The following is a 20,724-nucleotide window of genomic DNA, read 5'->3' as shown; positions in this document are numbered from 1 at the left end:
TATACCAATACATATATAGTTCCCAACTTAATCCCGCCATACTATACTCGTATGCAGAGACATAACCAGTAGTTTTACTTATCTTGGCGTGACAGTACATTCCTGACTTCGCCCTGAACCGTGATTACTTGCGTTCAAGTAAATCAGGTACCTACTCCGACAATTCAACTTACTGAATTAAGTCGTGAGTTTGCCATCTGGGACCTTTACCATAGGCCTATCAGTCTCATCAATTTACTGGTTAGTCCAGAGTTCCCCGTTTCTGAAACGTCCTCCGAATTGTCGAACTCTATTTCGGTTTCACTGTCTGAATAAATCTGCTCCATTCTGGCCCTTTTTTCCTGTTCACTTACCACCCTCCTTTTCAGACCTTCCCTACATGAAATTGGACTATCCACGTCTATAGTCTCTTCAGTAGGGGAAACGGCTGACCAATGCACGAGCGGTAACTCGTCTTCTGTGTCGTACGAACTGTCACTGTCTAGACTAAGTCCGTCATTATTCATTGCCCTTGTTTCCTCAGCGTCAGCCTCTTTCGGTTCAAGAGGTCCTTGACTTCATACAAGTGCATCGTTCGCACCTGCCGGTTGGTCGTAATCTGCCTCGGGGTTAGTATCCATACTCTCTCCCCCCGAGCTGTAACCTTGCGGTTCTGTACCTCCCTTTATATGGTCCCCGCTACCTCCGGTGTTAGGTACATTTAACCTTGCGCTCCTAATGGGTTGTGTTCGTAGTTTCACTGGTAATTCCTTCCTAGCCTTCCCTACCTTAACCTTATTCAGTATCGGTTGGTATTGTTCCCTTTCCTCATCCCAAGTATTTTCGGGATGTGCCTCCCTTATATTTTCTGCGTGTACTAAGTTTGTCTTCCCTGTCATCTGGTGTCTTATCCTAAAATTCACTGGTGAAATCTGTTCGACTATCCTGTAGTACGGTTTCCACGTTGAGGTTAGTTTTGCTGACACTCCCAACAAGGTGGTTGGGTCATAGTAGTATACTTCATCACCTACTTCGCATTTCTTAGCCCTTTTAGCAAACTTTTAGCAAACTGAATTTTGTTCTTTCTCCCATATCCTGCTTAATTTCTGAATAGGCTGTATTAGCGCTGCGCTAAATGGGCATATTCTACCTACAATAGCCGCAAACCTTCCAACGCTAATTGATTTAGATCTGGGGTCCTTGGATCCGGGGTTCATTCTACTTCCATCAATTACCTTCTTTTTCAATTTTACTTATATCTATATATTACCTTAACTTAAGTAGTATAGGTAATGATGGCTCTGGACCACTTCCACTGGAGCCAGATTCATATACCTATACCACCACTACAGGGGGAATTTTTTATGCCAAAATGATTATGCGATTCAATGATAGTCATGATTTGTATTAAACGAAACATCAATATTAATTAATAATGAATAAAATTTACTATAGCCCACGAGGATATTGGAAAGGTGTAGGAGCAATAAAAAAATTAGCTACCGCGGCAAAGGTATAAAGATGTGGCCAAGGATTGGTTAAAGAAACAAGCGATGTGGCAAATATACTTACCGGCACCGCGTTCCATACCGAGGAAGAAGTTTGATATTTTTACAACAAATGAAGTTCATCAGGCTGACCTCTTGTTTCTTCCCAAACGATAAGGTAAAACGCAAAACGTATAATTACGCTTTAACAGTAGTGGATGTGGCTAGTCGATACAAAGAGGCTGAGCCATTAACATCGAAAGAATCAACAGAAGTAGCTAATGCACTGAGCCGCATATATAAACGCGGACCGCTAAAATGGCCTAAGCTATTTCAAGTAGATCCCGGTAGCGAGTTTATGGGATCGATAACTAAACTAGTAACAAAGCACATCATCAAAATCGTCCGTGGTGAAAGAGGCCCACCGTAGTCAAGCTATCGTCGAAAGATTTAACCGGACACTAGCGGAACGTTTGTTTGGCTAGCAGTATGGGATCGAAATGAAATCCGAGCGATTGAGATCAACCAAATGGGTGACACGATTATCAGCCGTTGTATCAGCGCTGAATAATGAAGTGACGAGATTAATAGGGAAGAAACCATCCGATGCGATTAAAATGAAATCCGTGACTTCCGAATCTTCAGCACCGAGGAGAGGCAAAGAACAAAAACTTCCGGATAGAGTAAGGGTAAGATATTTATACCAGCCCGGTGAACTCGAAGGAGGCCTACGTCGCGCAACCAATCCCATATGGTCCCTTAAGACGTATAACATTAGTCGATTGGTTACGAAAGAAGGAGAGCCTATTCTTTATTATCTTCAAGATGGACCGGGTAGGGCATTTGTACGAGAAGAGTTGTTCCCGACGGTACGGTATTACCACCATAACCATAAGCATAGGTAGTTACACCATCATTATCAATCCATCTCTTTGTATCTCTAGGGGGATAATGATGTCTTGTTCATTCTTAATCCATATATCCTATGATCGTAACTTCTTAAAGAGTTCATCTCGTGTTTGAACGCTCTACCGTTGAATAATGATTCTTTATACTGTTCGTGTTTGATATGCTTTTTTACAACATACTTCTTAACACCCTTGGCTTTTCTTATCTCTCCATTATCGGACTTTTTTATAGAATACATCTTAGGTCTTAATCCTACATACTTCGCTATTGGAGTCCCAGCACATTCATCCTTCATCTTACCTAATACCTTTTTATTTACTAGGCTGTGCAGTGGATTATCTTTAGGGTAATCGCTCGTGTCGTACATATCTATTTTTTCTGCCATATCTTTATACACATCCTGGGTTTGTATTTCCATCAACAAAGAATCTGTGTCGGTATATAACAACTCGCATCTATCGCCGTATTGCTTCTTAAGTTCGTTGTAATAAAAGTCATACATTAAGTGTTTTGACAAGTCGAGAATACTCATACCGACGTACACCGGTCTGTTGAATTTTATATTACTCTTCTGCATATGCAAAGCGGCTAAGTCGTCATCGAATATCTTGCTTCTGTTAAAAGCCGGACTGGCTATGAGTTTCCTGAGTCTTTCTTCCTCATTAGATCTGACTAATTTAACATCAACACGCTTCCTTAGATTCTCCATAGTTTTACCGAATACCGAGTTATTCATGAGCTTATATAGATTCTTTTCGAAATCGCTGGTGGCTATCTTTCTTAAATCTGTGTTCAACCTTATATAGGGCTCCATCCAAGGGCTTTGATCAAACTTTAGAACTCTGTGTATTTTCTTTAGTTTCATACCTAACGATAGATATAACTGGAGATTTCTGTAGTGAACTATATATTTTGTCTTATCCATCAAATTTGGTACGAGTTTTTCTGCGTTAGCTAACCTACTATTACTCATCAAGGAGCGTTGATATTCCGACATCCAATCTTTATTAACCATTAATCTTTCGGGAGCTAGCGGATAACTGTTATGGTCTTTATGTAAGGAACTCGGATATTCCAAGTCAACTTCTAGTATGTACCCTTTATTCTCATCATTATTATGGATATTATGGATATCATTCACATTGATATTATGGACCCACTCAAAACCACCCATGGGTAAAGGTTGACTCATAGCCCATCCGTACAAATTGTTAGCGTCGAGATATAATATATGCATGTCGGGTTTACTCGGATCGTATCCTTCCACTAATTTATTATTAGCCTTAGAATACCTTTTCGCCGCCATTGATATACCCCCTCTTAATCCTTTCTCAATAAACAAGTGCATATTGTAATCTGTGAGTAATTTTAGTTCTATGACGGTCTTCTTCAACAATGCATCCCACGATAGTCCGGGACTGGAATAGTACCATGCCGGGTCCAAACCGTATTGTTTCAAACACGTCTTTCTAAATATCTCGAATATATCGGCGAGTAACAGTACATCGGTTTTCAAGTACATATCGTGATAATTGCCTAAATTCTTACAGCCTAATTTATCCCAGACCGTCAGAGCGTGTTCATAATCGGCATCTGTTATTCTAGATTCTGTTAAGTTACTATAGAATGATTCGAGGGGTGGTAATTAAGTTTCTTCGAATCTAGACCAATCATCCATATATTCGTAAGGATATACACCTTTTCTCAGCAACAAATGACGAGTTATCTCATCGGTATATTGATTTGTTATCGCGAAGTCATCGGGACTGTTCGCATTAGCTAAATTGTCCAGGGAAGATAACAGAAACTGTACGGAGTCTATGAATCTAAGCCCATTACTTTGCTTTATTCTGGCTTTCCCATCCTTGTCCCTATAATGTATAGGTTTAGTCAACGAGAACGATATGTATTTTTCCATATTGTTAGGAATGCACGTTAAACCACCGTCGGTCTTTGAGATAGCTTGCATAATGAGATGTGAATCATATCCTCTAAGGTTGTGAAACACAACGGGGATGGGTATTGTTTGAGAATTCATTTTTAGTTTCAAGTTACACTCGTTATGAGCGGCTCCCCGATAATTACCCGTGACGTGACAATGATCTCTTACGGAATCCCCATCCAGGGGTTTATTACAAACGTGACAACTCATTGACTTCTTGTGGGCCCTCCAATCATCTATCGTCATACGCATGGGTTTCTTACACGATAATTTTTCCCTGATTATTCTCTTTTCATTTTGTAAATATTCTAGGAACTTTCCCGCTGCATCGGGACCTCTGTAAATCACGGGAGTGTTTGTTTTCCCATCATACCTTACAACTATATGTCCAAACCCACAAGGAATATGTTCTTGAGTTTTGTACGTACCTTGATTATTATCTTGGTTGGTATTTTCTATGGGCTTGATAAGCGCTTCGAAGTCAGCGTAAATTACGTACGGTACTGGCATTTGATTACAATAATGTTCAAATTTTAATATATTTTTCCCCTCTGTAGGCATATCGATCCTGATAGCAGTCTGTCCAACACCTCTACAGTCTTCTTTATGCGCTTCTAATAGATCTTGTCTGCTGTACCCATGCAGGCATCTTTCGCAGAAATATTTCTTTCTAGCATGTTTTGTTTGATCGTATAATAGCCTGTTTAAACTCTTTATCCACGTATAATGATATTTACCATCTTTTTCGATCAGAAATGAATTGATTCTGGGAATATGTTCCGGAGCGGAGCTTATCCTGTGTACAACAATTCCTTTAGAATGTCCGAAAACATTTATAGCTAAATTATTTTGCTTTTCCACCTTATCAATTTGTGATATTGGTGTAGGTTCGTCTATACCATCGAAGTTGAGTCCATCGTTTCGGGGGTAGCTAGAAGGTCTATCCGGATGCTTGTCTACGGGGAACAATGCAGATCTTATCATCATTCTTAAACAGTCATCGGATTTATTTTTTACGTTAATTATGGCTTTTTTCTTCTTATAATACGGGGGTAAATCTATATAAGATCCACCTTTGAAGGGCATATAATTTGCTATATCTAAATATAAACTATCGATTTTATCCACAACCCATTTTATTAGTCCAGCGTTCTAAAGTTTCCTGTATCCTCTGAATTGATGTATCTAATGATGCGTTTATAGTATCGGATTCGGTTATAACTTCTTGATTGCAACGGAAATATGGTTCGGTATATTCGACGCTATCGTCTGCGTTACTTTTACTCAATGAAATTTTAATCGTCAGCTGGTATTTTATACTATGTAAATCATCTAACTCCTCGTTAATTTTACTCAATATGATGGGCTTAATATCGTTAACATCCATGTTGGAATTAATATCCATCTTCCAACCTCTTAGATATTTACCAACGCCGGCGGATGTGGGTACAAATATTAATTCTTGTTGTTTATTCTCAACATCATCATTATCATCATTATCTAGTAAAGCGATCAATTCAGCTCTTCTCATTCGAGAATAACCTCTCAGCCCACTGTTTCTCGCTCGAGCTTTGAGTTCTCTAACAGTCTGGGGTTTGTTGTATTCCAAACCGAGTAAGGTAATCAATTCAGCTTTTCTCATACGAGAATATCCACGTAGGCCACTTTGCTTTGCCATAGCCTTCAACTCTCTGACAAAAACCATTGTGGTATATACAAAATGATTCATTTGTCTAAATGGTTGTTTTTCATATATAAATACGTATTCTCCCCAACCTATTCCTCTCATTGATGTAATCTCTCTTCCTAGCATAAATAATCTGCTTCCTGACCTTATCAGCACCGTGACTCTTACATAAACTGTAACTACATTTGACTCCAATCCCACATACAGAACAAACTTAATTTTTAAAACCCTTTCTGATGTTATAAGCGTGAGTGCCACAGTAAATACCCACCGATGGCTTCTGACATTGAATCGATTTCCCCATGAGTGTGTATTTGCATAGATTCATGGTTATACACATATCATATCATTTGTCTAAAAGGTAAATCACATCTACACTATTGATTAGGCTATTTATAGATCGCTCTAAACTAGGTCATTGTTTATGCATAGCCACAGCTGTGGTTATTTATGAGTAGTCAAGGTATAGCTGAAAATCAATAGAGCAGATAACCCCATAATCACAAATGCGACCTCTCGGTTCTTTTGTTCCTCTGACGGTGTATAAAACTGACTCATTGTTGGTCATGGTATTGGGTCAAGTTTTTTCCCATAAACGAGGTAGTATTCATGCATGGCGGATTCGACATCCTTAAACGTTTGAACTGAATGTCCTTCCTTAAGCAGTTTTTCATGAATAAAGTCTAATCTCTTCATTCTCTGCTGCGTATATTGTAACTGGGCTGCTTGGAGTTGTTCTAAAGCTTCATTATGTCGTTTACGCTCCTCTTCAACTTCTTTAGCGTTTGATTCCCTCATACTGGAAAATAAATAATTACTCCCCGAAAAAGCTAGAGCATTAACAACAGCTCCACCGACCATCATCGCAATTGATGCCATATTTATATGAATATAATATATTCAAATCTTTATATGAATATAAAATATTCAAATGTTTAATTACTTCATTATGTCTTCCGGGATAAGTCCTTGTTTGATTAGCATATCCTTCGTTGCCATTGCTAATCCAATATCCAGAACCATCATACCTATATCAAATCCATTAAATTCTAGCTTGGGAGGTGTGGCTTTAGTAATCATTTTAGCCATACGGGCATAGCCAATGGCCAAGCCGGTGACCTGCGCTGAATGATACGTCGCTTTTACCAACATCTTACCGTCTGTAACTGGAGTAGTCATGCTTCTTATAGCATTATATGAGGACTAACCTCTAATTGAACTTGTTGTTGCGGCGGGGGTGACGTTTTCTCTTCTCCGGTCTTATAAAAGAACCATACAGCCGCTATACCTGCAACTCCTACTAGTGCCCATGTTTTAATCGGATTTGAATTATTTATTAATTTCGCTTTCCTCGCCAGTCCTCCCTTTCTTCCTGCGGCTATTTTTTTTTTTTTTTTAGTAACTCTGGGTTGTTTTTGTTTTCACTTGTTGTTCCGTTTCCGCAATCTGTTGTGATTGTGTTTCCGCAATCTCCATTTATATTATTAAGTGGGCACGTATGTTTAAATTGACAATACCAAGCCATTATTAAAGCTGTGGTGAACGGAGCTAAGAACAATCCCAATCTATGATAAAACTCACAGCTCACTGAGCTTATAGCGTGTTCGATGAATGGGTCTTTCTCTAGAGATTCGCATAAATACATGCGATGTTCTGCCGGGTTGGGGAGAAACGTACTAGCTACGACTGTGTATAGTTATAATATAGACGACCCTATCGTTTTAGTCATGGTAGCTCCCAGTCTAGACTCGTAACACGCGTACAGTTTTTTAATCTCTTCGTCGGCCATGTTATCAATTTTTTCGATGGTATAATTTTCTCCCAAATATTGGGAACATTTTCCACCGGCTACCAAAGCCGCGAGTCTTTCTCTATGTTTATCTAAAGATTTATCTACATCAGATTCTTTGAGCATTTGTTCGATGAGTTCGTCACATTCCATAATGTAATACCTAAGGAGATATTTAAGTCTAACATAATATAATATGACATATCCAATACATCCCGTAATGATGAACTGTTGCGAAAGAATGAGGATTTCTGACCACATTTTATGTAATATTAACCGCTAATGTTCAATTTGCTACATTTTGCTACATTTTGCCACATTTTGCTACATTTTGCTAAGCAATTGCATAAGCAGCTGGTTGATCGGTTTTTAATACGAGTTTACAGTGCTTCGTTGCCGATAACAATTTTCTGACTTTATCTCGTTCACCCTTGGTATAAATGACGTCATTTTCCCGTAAACATTCCTCGAATGAATCTCGATCTTTGCAATGAAACAGTGCTACCCATTTGGTCTGCTCTCTGAGATCTTTCAGGACAGAGTTGTATTTTTGAGTAAGTACCCAAACGCTATGTTGAGTATGCCGTCCGGAGAATGCTAAATACGAAAGCATATCTTTCTTTTTTGTGAGTTCTTTACTCGCGCTGCAGTCATCTATTACGAAAAGGGTTGATTCTCCTTTGTATTTTTCGTGACATACTCGGAGACAGTCTTGTAAATGATCGCCCGGATCGACTCTGTCTACCCCGTCGTCATTCATTACCCAATCTCTCGATAGGTATGTTTTATTAACGCTTACAGTCGGGCACAGAATAATAATATGATCGAAAACGTCCCGATAATGACTTTGTAAAATATCTAGAATAAAAGCTGTTTTTCCACAGCCCGTTTGTCCGCATATGATAGCGCAGTGCGGATCTTTAGGTAAAAGATTATCAATAGATTGCTTGCACGAATCTCCCACTCTGTATATTAAGTTGCGCATCCATAATCACGTACAAATATATGTTTAATTTACCAGCCGATTCCTGAAGCTTCGTTATCTGTATGGTGGCACCCTCGCTAGCATTTTCTATTCTCCTCCCACTGCCGTGTAATTGGTCATCGTCCGTTGTTCGCATGTCGAGCCATAGCGCATACTTGGTGGTGAGGTATTCACCCATCGATACACTCCCGAGAGACAGATCTTTCACGACCACGTTAACTTCCGGAGAGCGTTTTATAGAAGGGAGTTTTTTAATCTCATCTCACTGGTGATACGCTAGCATTCCTTGGCTATATAGTTGATTAGGAACGCCCTCGATAGTCAATTCTACTTTCGTAATCTTGGGATTGTACAACTTCTTGGTATTTCTTTTAAACGCATCGGAGGGGTCCTCGAACAACATTAAAATACCCTTCAACAACCTCGTGGGGACGTTTAGATTGATATTCCACATCGTATCTTTTTTGTCCCTCGTGATCTTTCGATGTCGCAGCACGCGATCGTACAAAATGGCTAAACTTCCCGTATACTGGTTACGAATTTGTCTGGCTAATTCGGGATCGGTTATCATATCGTACTCGAGCGAGATATTGTCAATGGAATAGCTAGCATCTTCAGCAGCTCTGATTACTCTGCCGTAGTCGTTAAAAGTGAGTTCGTATTCTAACCTATCGCCTAAGGATGCTTGATAAAAGGGCATGTAGGAATCTAGTAATTCAAAGTCTAGGGGAACATAGAATCGGTTACCTAATGCGTCGGCAATGGCCTTATCTTTTTTGTTGGTATCAACACCATTTTCAGCACCTACGCGCAGTCTCAATGTGTTCTTATTACAAATACCTTGGTACTGTAAGTTTTCCCGCTCTTTATCCGTTCTCCAGAGATCCATGTAACAATAGTATACATCACTATCGTCGATACTCAAAACCTCATTACCGCTAATTTTAATGGCGATTTTCTTAACGATAGCACGACCCATGTTCTGAACGGGCTCCCTGTTAACGTCGTCAGAAGTCAAACTAATCGTAAATGCTAGTCGGACAGTTCCCGGAACTAACACATCGTGTGCGCCGAGATTAGGAAAGCGAACCAGAAGCGTTTGATTCTGATCGATGGTACTAGGATTATTAGTTATAGTTACAGACTGATGAATTGCCTTAACCCCAAATGGATCTCGAAGTCTACGTTGTGGGTTTAACTTGCGTCCGTATTGCGAAGACATTGTTATATTGAAAACATGTACCCTATGTTTAATATAGAAATGACTGATTTTGATATTAATGACTTTGATCTAAGTACCTTTGATGACTTTGATAACCAGAATCCAATCGAAGATACTGATGAAACCAGGTTTAGTAGTCTTAACGATGAACTTTTACAATCAAACGTCAATGATTATTACGATGCCTTAAAAGAAGATAAAAATTATGTTAACCCAACAGGCCGTGACTATTCAAAGTTTACGATAGATAGTAAAGGAATATTGCGTCTGCCTGACTCTCCGGATATTGATCTTATGAATTCTCGTACTCGTAAGCCCCTAGCCTTGTCTACTATAGCCAGTAAACATGGCGCCGTGTTTGTTCGTGATAAATTAGGTTTTGTAGACTACTCGCGGCTTTCTGCGAAGACTACTAAGGTTCTTCGAACCGAGCGTACTGAACTCGGTAATACAGATGATTTGGAAGCAGCCTCGATGGTGGCCTCGAACGGACTCGGAGAAATCTTAGATACCTATTACGATAATTCAACGTTACAGGTACCATCCTCGGAGTTTAGTATTAGGGAATTACGAGGTCTTGACAAGGCAATGCGAACAATGCGGGGAGAACTGATAAATAATATGGCCAAGATATCTGAAATCGACAAGCATATAGCTCAAGAGGAAACAAAACTCGAACAGGCGGGCGATGAGTTCAGTAGACGCCGCGTAGCGGAAAGATTGCGTAACTTAGAAGAAGAAAGATCGGCCCGCCTCGAAGCAGCTTCCAGTTATAGAAAGGCACTTCGTTCGCAAATCAGTCGTATTCGAGAAACTATCGATCAAGTCCTCAACGATGATACTACACTGGCCGATCAATTAAAACATTGTTCAGAGAACAGGGAATAACAATTGCCAGTATTTTAACCGCGTTGGGATTTATTATATCTACTTTGACTCTCTCGTTAACAGGTGGTGGTACACCGCCTAACGATAAAAATGGTATTAAAGAGTGCATAAAAAAGTATTTAAAAGCATTAGGTTCAGCACTGGGAAAGCTAGCTGAGAAAGCTGCGGCTGCACTTCCCAGTATAATAGGGAGTGTTGTTTCCTGGCTATTGAATTTATTAGCTAAGACCACCAATTGGCTTAGTCAAAACTTGTGGGGGTTGATCGTAGCAATTGCAGGGCTGTTGTACGTATTCGCTAAAGACTATTTAACAAAATCAGTTCGCTAACCAAATCATTAGTAAACCAACCGAGACTCCACCTACTACAAGCGCTGTTTTTTCATCGATATGTTGTTGATTTTTAGCCGCAATATGCGGTGACACTTGTGCATCAGTAGATGTTTGTGCGTTATTAGATGGTTGTGGTGTTTGTGGCTTGACTATTCCCTTTTCACCCGTGATCGTTTGCGTTATTAATTCGACGTTCATATCTGAATTTATACCTGGTTTTTGTTGATCGGTAGAAATAACAATTTTATTATTATAACCGATCACTTGATCGATCTAAAGTTCCATATTACTCGGAGACATGGTATGTCAACTGGTGAATTAATGGCGTCCTCCACGTTTGAGACAAACTGTTTTTGCGCATCGAGCGCCGTCCCAGTACCGATGATGGACGTTCGTGTTTGCGATTGCGCTCCGAGAATTGCCCTTACATAAGTTCTTATCGATTCATTAACTCTTACAAATCCTGGGTTAGTAAAATTATTTTCCGTTTTATCATTAAGAAATTCATTCCAAGCGTTTGCGGTATCGTTCATTTGTACAAATTTTTTAACAATATAAATTAAACCACTCTTAAAACTCATAATATCACCTCTCCAATCGTTACTATAAAGTTCCCAGCCTTTATACCAATCACCGGTTTTATGCCAATGATCATATATTCTTGCGTAAAGTTTGCTGGTACTATACAACTTACCAAAATTAACTGGAATTTTATTAAGTTTTTTAAATACATAATCGCTTTCTTCTTTGACGGATATTTTTTCCTCTGTTTAAGGAACACCTAGACCATGGTTTGCTCCATTAATACGCCAAACTTTACTCGTAGAAACATTAAATTCCTGACAAATACGCTCATACGCGGACCTATCATAATTATTATTTGTGGAATTCCACGCTTGATCCTGCGGTAATGGAGCACTAATTTCTTTAAGTATACGTCTAATCTGATAGTACACATGAAATGTTATAACAGACTTATTCAGTTCAAATCCTGGAGCGTAAAGAGATACGCCACATCCCGTTGTGGCACACCATATGGCAAAGTTTAACTGATTCTGCCAAAATTGCATCGGAACGTATTACCCGCTGTGGACCAATATAAATTCTGTGAAAAGAAATAATAGGATAGATATATTAGATGGCAAAACTACAGTTAAAATTATTACTATACCTGATGGGTATTACAGCGTATGCTCACTCAATGATGAAATTTATAAGCCTATTGGAATGAGTCTCACACAAAATGAGTCGACTGGAATGCTGAAAATCGACACTGGAGAAAGAGCTTTATTTCTTATCCCATACTTAAAAGTTACACTTGGATTTGATTTTAGAACAACTGGAATTATAAATTCTAACAAAACACATTCTGATGTTAAATTACCTGATTTAGTTCCCTATAAAGAGTTGTTCATCCATCTTGATAAAATCAGCACGACGGATAATATTCAACTAGAAAGTCCTTCAACTCTACTCAGATCTGTTCCAGTGAAAAATGAAAAATATAATAGCGGTAGAACGGAATCTTTCTCAACATTACAATATAAAAAATTGAAGCGTGGTATTATTTCAGACCTCAAAATTTCTGTATTAGATGTAAAACACCAACCTGTACATATAGGATACTTAAGTGTAACACTCCATATTATAAATAATGGTTGATGCATCAGGCCCTGGAACGATAAGACAATGTAATACAATTGCGCTTTCCGATCTCGGAGACACGGAAGGATTCGGTAAACCCGGTAGCAATGGTAAGTTATACGCTTTACACTTACACGATAATGTATACAAGCGGAAAGAAGTTATATTCCCGGAAAATCTAGAAGATTTAAGCGATGTCGACGTTAGTAGACTCCTTAAAACCTCTCCGTACAATATTATTTACAACAGTGAGAATAAATGGACTATGGTCGAAGCAAACCTCAAGTGGCTACTGAATATCGTCATTACCCCACCTTATGCGATGATGGGTAAGGGACATAATTTAACTAAGATAATAAATAGTGGCATCGTACTCGCGGCCTATATCCCGTCAAAACGAAAAAGTGTGTTAGTCTCTCCCCTGCCAGAAAACCCAGGTCATATGTTATATAGTCGTCCGGCAACCCAAAATGTTAGTTTAAATTTGGTTGCTGAATTCGATGATATTAAACAGAACTTGAGTGCAATACCTAATATTTCTACGCTTATTATTGAAGTCTTGTTCGGAGATGTACCGGTAGATGCCTTCGAAATATTACCAGGCCTATCGATTAAATGGCTCAAGAAACACGAGCGTCAACGTTGCAGTATTATTCATGTCGGTGCATCACCCGTTACAACCCTCGAGGGGGTTCAAATTATTAAAAGTGGTAGTATTTCTCTTTCTAAGATATTCTTACCATATAATATTCATTTCATAAGGTTGATGTATACTCTCAAAACATTTAAGCAAGACCAATTAAAGACTATTATATATTCGTAATATACACTATGAGTTTATATCCGGCGCTCGATGAAAAGATGGAAACTGTTGACGGATTTCGATTACATCAAATAAGCGACATAAAACATCGAATAGAAAAGGATAGGGAGTTGAGACTTGGATTGTATAAAAAGTATCGCAGAGCCGTGAATGCTCTGGACGGAGTTGACACCGCTCTTGTAGTGGCTGGCATGGGACTCGGTGTAGCCGGTGTCGGTTTACTATCAACTATAATCGCCGCGCCTATCGTAGTCGGCATGGAAATAACCGCTGGAGTCTCGGGACTGGCAGGAATAGCGATAAAATTCATTTCTCGTAGGTTGCAAAAGAAAGCATTAAAACACGATAGTATTCAAATACTCGCTGAAGCAAAGTTGAACAGCATTGAGGATCATATTTCGACAGCAATGGCCGATTGTAAGATATCCGAGGATGAGTTTCGTTTAGTGCTGTCGGAACTCACCAAATACAATGAAATGAAACAGGAGATTCGATCAAAATCTTGTAAGACCAATGGTATTAGCGAAGACGAGAAAAAAAAGTTCATAGAACAGGGGAGGCAACAAGCGCGTCAATTATTCCGTGCCAAAACCAAAGAACTGGTTGGACATTAAAAATAGATTGCTTACTATCATTTGATCACATTTAGACAAATGCTTACATAAATATATATAATAATGGAAAAAACTATTAAATGGAGAGAATTACCACAAGGTTTTTATTATATCAGTGATGTCAAACCAACCAAATACGGTAATCAATTGTTTCTTATCAATTTACAAGAAGAGTGTAGTTATATAGTCTGGTCTCCTAGTAAAATGAACGAAGAACTTAATAAAAATGTTGAATATCGCTTTATCGATAAAAATAATAAAGAATATTTTTATTACCATTTAGACTCATCTAAAGCAATGATTGGCCCCAGGTATTGGTGAGCTAGAGCCAATCTCATGACTATCGTTGAATCTCATCATCATTTTGACATAAAAAATTCCATCTGTAGTGGAAGTGGTCCAGAACCATCATTACCTATAAAAATTTATATCATTGGCTCCAGGTGGTGGTGAGCTGGAGTCAATTTAGATGAATCTCATGACTATCGTTGAATCGCATAATCATTTTGGCATAAAAAATTCCCCCTGTAGTGGTGGTATAGGTATATTAATCTGGCTCCAGTGGAAGTGGTCCAGAACCATCATTACCTATACTACTACTTAGCTCTTTGTTAGTTAATTTCTTTGTAACTAAAATCTACACACTATATACCAGCAGACCAAATTGAGTCATTTAGGGCAAAACTTACCTCGAGAGATTTCCTAATTGTATTCTTAGTTCCTGGGGTGCTCCTGGCTGGAGATTTGTTTTCCAAGATCCGGGTCACGGCGTCATAAAATTTCGGCTCGTGATCTGTCTAGCTTGTAACCTGGGTCTTTTTTCTTGATCTTCGCAATCAGGAGTCACCACAGCAGGAACACAATGACTTGTTTCAAGATGCGATAAGTTTTATTCAAACTGGTTTGGATAATGTAAAACAGATACCGCACAAACGTGCTGGCAGCAATCTGAATTACTTAGGAGCACAGTGACCTCTGACCTATCTACTTGCGTCCCGCAAACCGTTCTCCCCGAATCATGATTTTCCACCTCATTTTATCCTTAAACTTTTCTAATGATAAATTACTATGACGTCACGAGGTTTGACCAACACGTGAGTTTGTTATGAAGACTGCTTCTTTGTGACTTATCCGAGGTTCTGACCTCGTGCCTTCAGGTTTATCTCATCTATTAAGTCCTTAATATATAATCTAACTTCCAATTACATGAGTAGAACTGGTTCTCTCCCTAGTACAATTAATATAGTTTAATGCTATCTACTAATATCTCTTAAATCATCTTGGCTGGTTCGTGACAGCCTTAACTCTCTACATGACTCCGAGATCCCTGTACTCTGTACCCTGTCATTCTCAATGGAAAACCAATTAATTAAATATAATTGGCCGCCACCTGCGCTCCTCGTACATATAGGTATACAACGTGAGTATATTAACAAACCACGTAGTTGGTACATATTAATTCCTTCGCATTGTTTCATCTCATAGTGAAGTTAACAATTTCATAGTAATAAATAATTCATGTACACCAATATACTTGTATTTATCTTAATTATTTATTTATAATTTTAACCGGGTGTGCAACTCCTGGTTACAAGTATGTCCGTGCTGACCAATGACTTTGGGGAAGAAATTGAGCTGGTTAGTTGAGGAGAGTCTGATAGAAAAACTGATTACAATGGAAATTGGGGTTCATTGGGAAGTGAGCTTTAGGACTCATTTCTCATGATGTCATATATGATTTCGGTGGGAGGAGCTAAAATTATCATCAATAGTATTTTGTTAGTTGTCCGAGAGTGGTGCGGGGATTCGGGAGCATACAGCTGAACAGAGAGGTTCAATGTAGATTGGAATTCCGGGTCAGAAAAGAAGTAGAGTTAACGTTGATCAGAAAAGCTATCAGGCTCTTCAACGCATCATCTAGGTATGTGTTGTATTTAAGTAATACAGGCAACAACAAGAACTTATCTGAGGACAATAGACTACCCTTATACCATCACCAATAAATGGACTTGAGCAAACCATCCGACTTGTGATTTTGAGAGAGAGCTACATCATCCCTAGAACTAAGCAGTGGTTGATCAGGAACAAGTGACCAGGGGTGAAGGGTAAAGTACCCGACACCTGAGGTTACACCAATACCAAAACCTGGACGGGACCATTCTGATCCATCAAATTACAAACCTATATCTCTAACTAGCTGTGTTTGTAAAAGTATGAAACGCATGATACTTAATCAATTCAAAACAAATGATCTTAAAACCAATATACAATGTGGTTTCCGGAAAAAAGTACTATATTTATTTAATGCATTAGGAGTCGTTCATTAAAAATTCCATGGTAAATAGACAACATGCTGTGTGGATCTTTTTGGACTTAGAAAAAGCTTATGATACAATATGAAAACATGGTATCTTAAAAGATCTTCATGATTTTGGATTGAGAGGCCTGTTCGCCTTATTTTATCATATTTATATGTCCGTTTTTTTACAGACAGGCAATTTCAAGTCCGCGAGGCTTCAACCCTGTCTGACCATTATAATCAGGATCAGGGTGTCCCACAAGGCAGTATTTTGTCTGTCACTTTGTTCAGTATTACAATTAACAGTTTCTCAAAAGTTTAAACTGATTCCGTAGATTGATCAGTTTTTGTGGATGATTTTGATATATCTTGTCATGGTTAAAATGTGCACACAATTGAAAGTAATTACATTTATATCTAAATAAATTTCACAAGTGGTGTCTAGAGAACGGGTTTAAATTTTCCAAGTCAAAAACTAACTGCATACATTTCTGCAGAAAATATAAGCCACATAAGGACCCTGAACTATTTCTAAATAGCACCCCTATCAAAGTTGTGAAGGAGGCCAAGTTGTTGGGACTTATTTTTGATAACCATTTAACTTTCCTACCACATATTAAATACCTTAAAGCTAAATGTCTGAAGGCACTCCATTTATTGAAAGTAGTTTCTAATTCTAAGTGGAGAGGGGAATCAGACAATCCAGACTTATGCAGGTCACTGATCAATTCAAAACTTGTTTACAGCTCTATTGTCTATGGTGGAGCCTGCAAAAGTAATTTAGAAAAACTAGACACTATCCATCATCAAGGCCTGAAAGTCATTGTATTCGGATTGAGTTTTGCTTTGCTGTTCAATATCAGATACTGCTTGACTGAAAAAACTGAAATTTGGTATGCAGGTGCCTGGATATTTATTTGCTCAAATCATAAAAGTAAAGTTTTCATATTGCAAAATTGGCCACAGGATCAGCAAATTTTAAAACAACATTTATTGATTGTTCCCCAGCTGTTCTGGACTGGAGCTCTGCGACATTCTCGCCACAACTGACTTCTCTCCCGTCCTCTGTGACCCCACAGAACAACGTCTCCGTCACAGTGACCACCCCGTGTGCTGCCCCTGCCGCCGTCATTACATGGAGATACCAACAGGTAGGGCACTATACTAAAGAATAAAAGTAACTGTGCTTCATATGAGGTGGTGTAACTGTTATGTTATTGCAGATTTGGCCGTTCGTCTAATCAAGGTTTTATCATAATAAATTCTTTGAGACAACCCACACCTGGTAAAAGGAGACAGAGCGACACGCCAAAAACAAGGGTTTTGTAAATCCCAATCAACAATGTCAATATTTGGTGTGACAACAATGTTATACTGCCTCAAAAAGTCTGTTACAAAAAATGCAACGTAGTGGCGGGTATCATCCTGCTGCAACATGACGTTACTATTCCCCCGGCCTCTAATGCGGGGGGATTTAGCTATGGGCATGTCCGTCCGTCTGTCCGTCCGTCCGTCCGTCCGTCCGTCCGTCCGTCCGTCCGTCTGTCTGTCTGTCTGTCTGTCTGAATTGTTTCCGGAGCAGAACTAGAAAACCGTTAAAATATTTCTTCATCAAACTTTGCATTTATATCACTTAGGTGGTGAAATTGTGCCATTTGCTATTTTGGAATTTTTCCAATTTTTGCTGGACAAAGGCTCACTATGTGAGTGATGTTAGTTTCCAAAGCAGAACTCAAAAACTGTTGAATATTTCTCCATGTTACTTTTCATAGGTTTAAACTACATACTGAACTGGTGCCTTTTGCTGTTTAGGAATTTTTGACATTTTTATTTTTTAAGTTTCCATGGCAACAAGTTGGACTTAGGTTCTACAGGATAGAGTTAGTTTCCAGAGCATAACTCAAAACCCATTCAAAACTTTCAAACAAAACTTTGCATGTCTATCAGACTCATGCTGAACTGGTGCCTTTTGCTATTTAGGAATTTTAGAATTTTTTACGTTTACATGGCAACAAGTTGGACTTAGGTTCTATAAGGGTGGTGTTCATTTCCGGAGCGTAACTCAAAAACTGTCAAATACTTTCTTACAAAACTTTGCATGTCTACCAGGCACATACTGAACTGGTGCCTTTTGATATTTAGGAATGTTATAAATTTTTATTTTTTACATTTCCATGGCAACAAGTTGGATTTAAGTTTTAATATAGGGTGGGTTCACTTATGGAGTATAACAAATAAACTGTTAAATATTTCCTTGCCAAACATTGCATGTCTATATATAAAGCACATACTGAACTGGTGGCATTTGATATTAAGGAGTTTTAGAAATGTTTATTTTAGAATGTCTATTGCAGCTATTTTGACATGGACAGTTACCTGTTTTGGGACCATGACATGTTAAAATGGGGGGGGGGGGGGGGGGGGGGGGGGGGTATAGATGGCTTCATTGAGTATACACTTGTCTAGTTATTGTTTCTTGTAATTTGTCATTTGTTTTCATAAAAAAAACACAGAAACAAGCTTGTTTTACTTTCCATTTCATATGGATGCGACCATGGTGGATCTTTTGTGGGTAAACAATGTATGCTTCTTCAAGTACATTCAACTCTTGACTCATTACATACAGAATTGCACATTTACATGTGGTTACTTTACAGACAGCTGCCGGGGAGATATGTCATCTTTCTGATGACTCTTGTTTTTTACGTCCCTGCATTTGCACAAATAAAGGGTAGAACATGGTAGCTATTCAAATTGCCATTGACACTGATGAGTTGTGTTCTTCTATGACATGTGATGCCTACCCATACCACTACACTTCCACCCCGAAATTGAAGACGTTGAGTAACACAAGCATCACTAAAACGTTCTCCTTGATGCCATAAGTCATGAGTATTACCCTGCTGTAGATAACCTCTCCAAAGAGATAAAATTGTGTTTCGATGGCAGCTTTATTTTGTGTTCCTGTTTGCAGCTTACCCATGGCATATAGACGTTCACACGTCCATGTCTTTGTGTAATTGTTAATTACAATTAAGCAAAGTATTTAATACCTTTGAATACCATACCTCTATTACTTCATCACCATAATTCCAGCACTTTGGCTAACATCACACTGAAAAATACCAAGATTTTTAACAGACGTCCAATTCACTGTCAGCAATACCAACCAGTTATTACGTACACTGTACTTTGTGCAAAAGCGTTTCCACAGAGTGGGTGGGAATCATCACTTCGTTTCTGTGCATGCAAGTTACATCAAGTGCAAGTCCTTACTTTTGACAGCCTACACATGCACACCTGCTATTTCACAATCAACTGCACCATGTCATTGACAATGTTCGGCAAGAAAACAATGACCAATTTCAAACATCAAACATCTGTCAGGTGAATCTGCATACAAGCATCCTGCTGACACACCTCGTCATTCTTGGTTGCCTAAGTGCCAACGTGTTGCTTCGAAACAAGATTCTTTGCATGCCAAACCCATTTTGTCACGTCCTCTGCCCTCAGACAATAATAATGTGACTTCCACGAATGTGCCCAAGTGAATGATGAGGGCTCTGGGGCTGCACCGTATCGCCTTGACCTTTGCATCAACAATGGTGTCCATCTTCTTCCACCTCATTCCCCCTCTTGCCAGCCATAGCATCCTCAGTTGGTCCGGACTGGTGCCCTACAGGAGCAAGAACTGCCGTGCCCTGGCCATGTAGCTGGAGCCCACCATCCAAACTGTAAACAACAAGAAGTGTAGTAAGAACAATGAATTGACTATTTAAATTAATTGTGCAGCATTACATTTGTTGGTATGTAAGCATTGTAGCAATCTGACTCCCACCTGCCGTATTGCTGTATGGTGTTCCGGCAGCCTGTTCATGGCTGCTGATGTGACTGCCCCAATGCGGAGGAGTGAGAACAATAGCAAGACGTGTTTATATTGACGTGTGCTAAGGCCTTTTAAGGAGTGCCTGGAATTTGTACCTAGTAATGGGGCAATGGTTGAAATGAACAAATGCATGTTGCGGGCCTGAGGGGCGTGCCTCCAGATAGTGCTTGATGGCAACTACGGGACATAGCTGATTACATTCTATAGATGACATTGTAACTGTTGTCCCCATCCTGTA

At 39.0% G+C, this 20,724-nt stretch overlaps 1 protein-coding gene across 1 annotated transcript in view; it reads left to right on the top strand.

The window, feature by feature from the left end:
• LOC139457596 (uncharacterized) overlaps positions 1-20,724 on the top strand; it is a 74,357-nt gene that overhangs the window by 46,404 nt on the left and 7,229 nt on the right. The window contains exon 3 of the mRNA XM_071238959.1: positions 17,609-17,751. Coding sequence (XP_071095060.1) covers positions 17,609-17,751 — 143 coding nt within the window. The remainder of the gene's footprint in view (positions 1-17,608; positions 17,752-20,724) is intronic.

Source organism: Haliotis cracherodii, unplaced genomic scaffold (genome assembly GCF_022045235.1).
Source record: "Haliotis cracherodii isolate W230 unplaced genomic scaffold, xgHalCrac1.p SCAF_12, whole genome shotgun sequence".
Taxonomy (NCBI): Eukaryota; Metazoa; Mollusca; class Gastropoda; order Lepetellida; family Haliotidae; genus Haliotis; species Haliotis cracherodii.
This window is presented reverse-complemented; position numbering and strand designations above follow the sequence as displayed.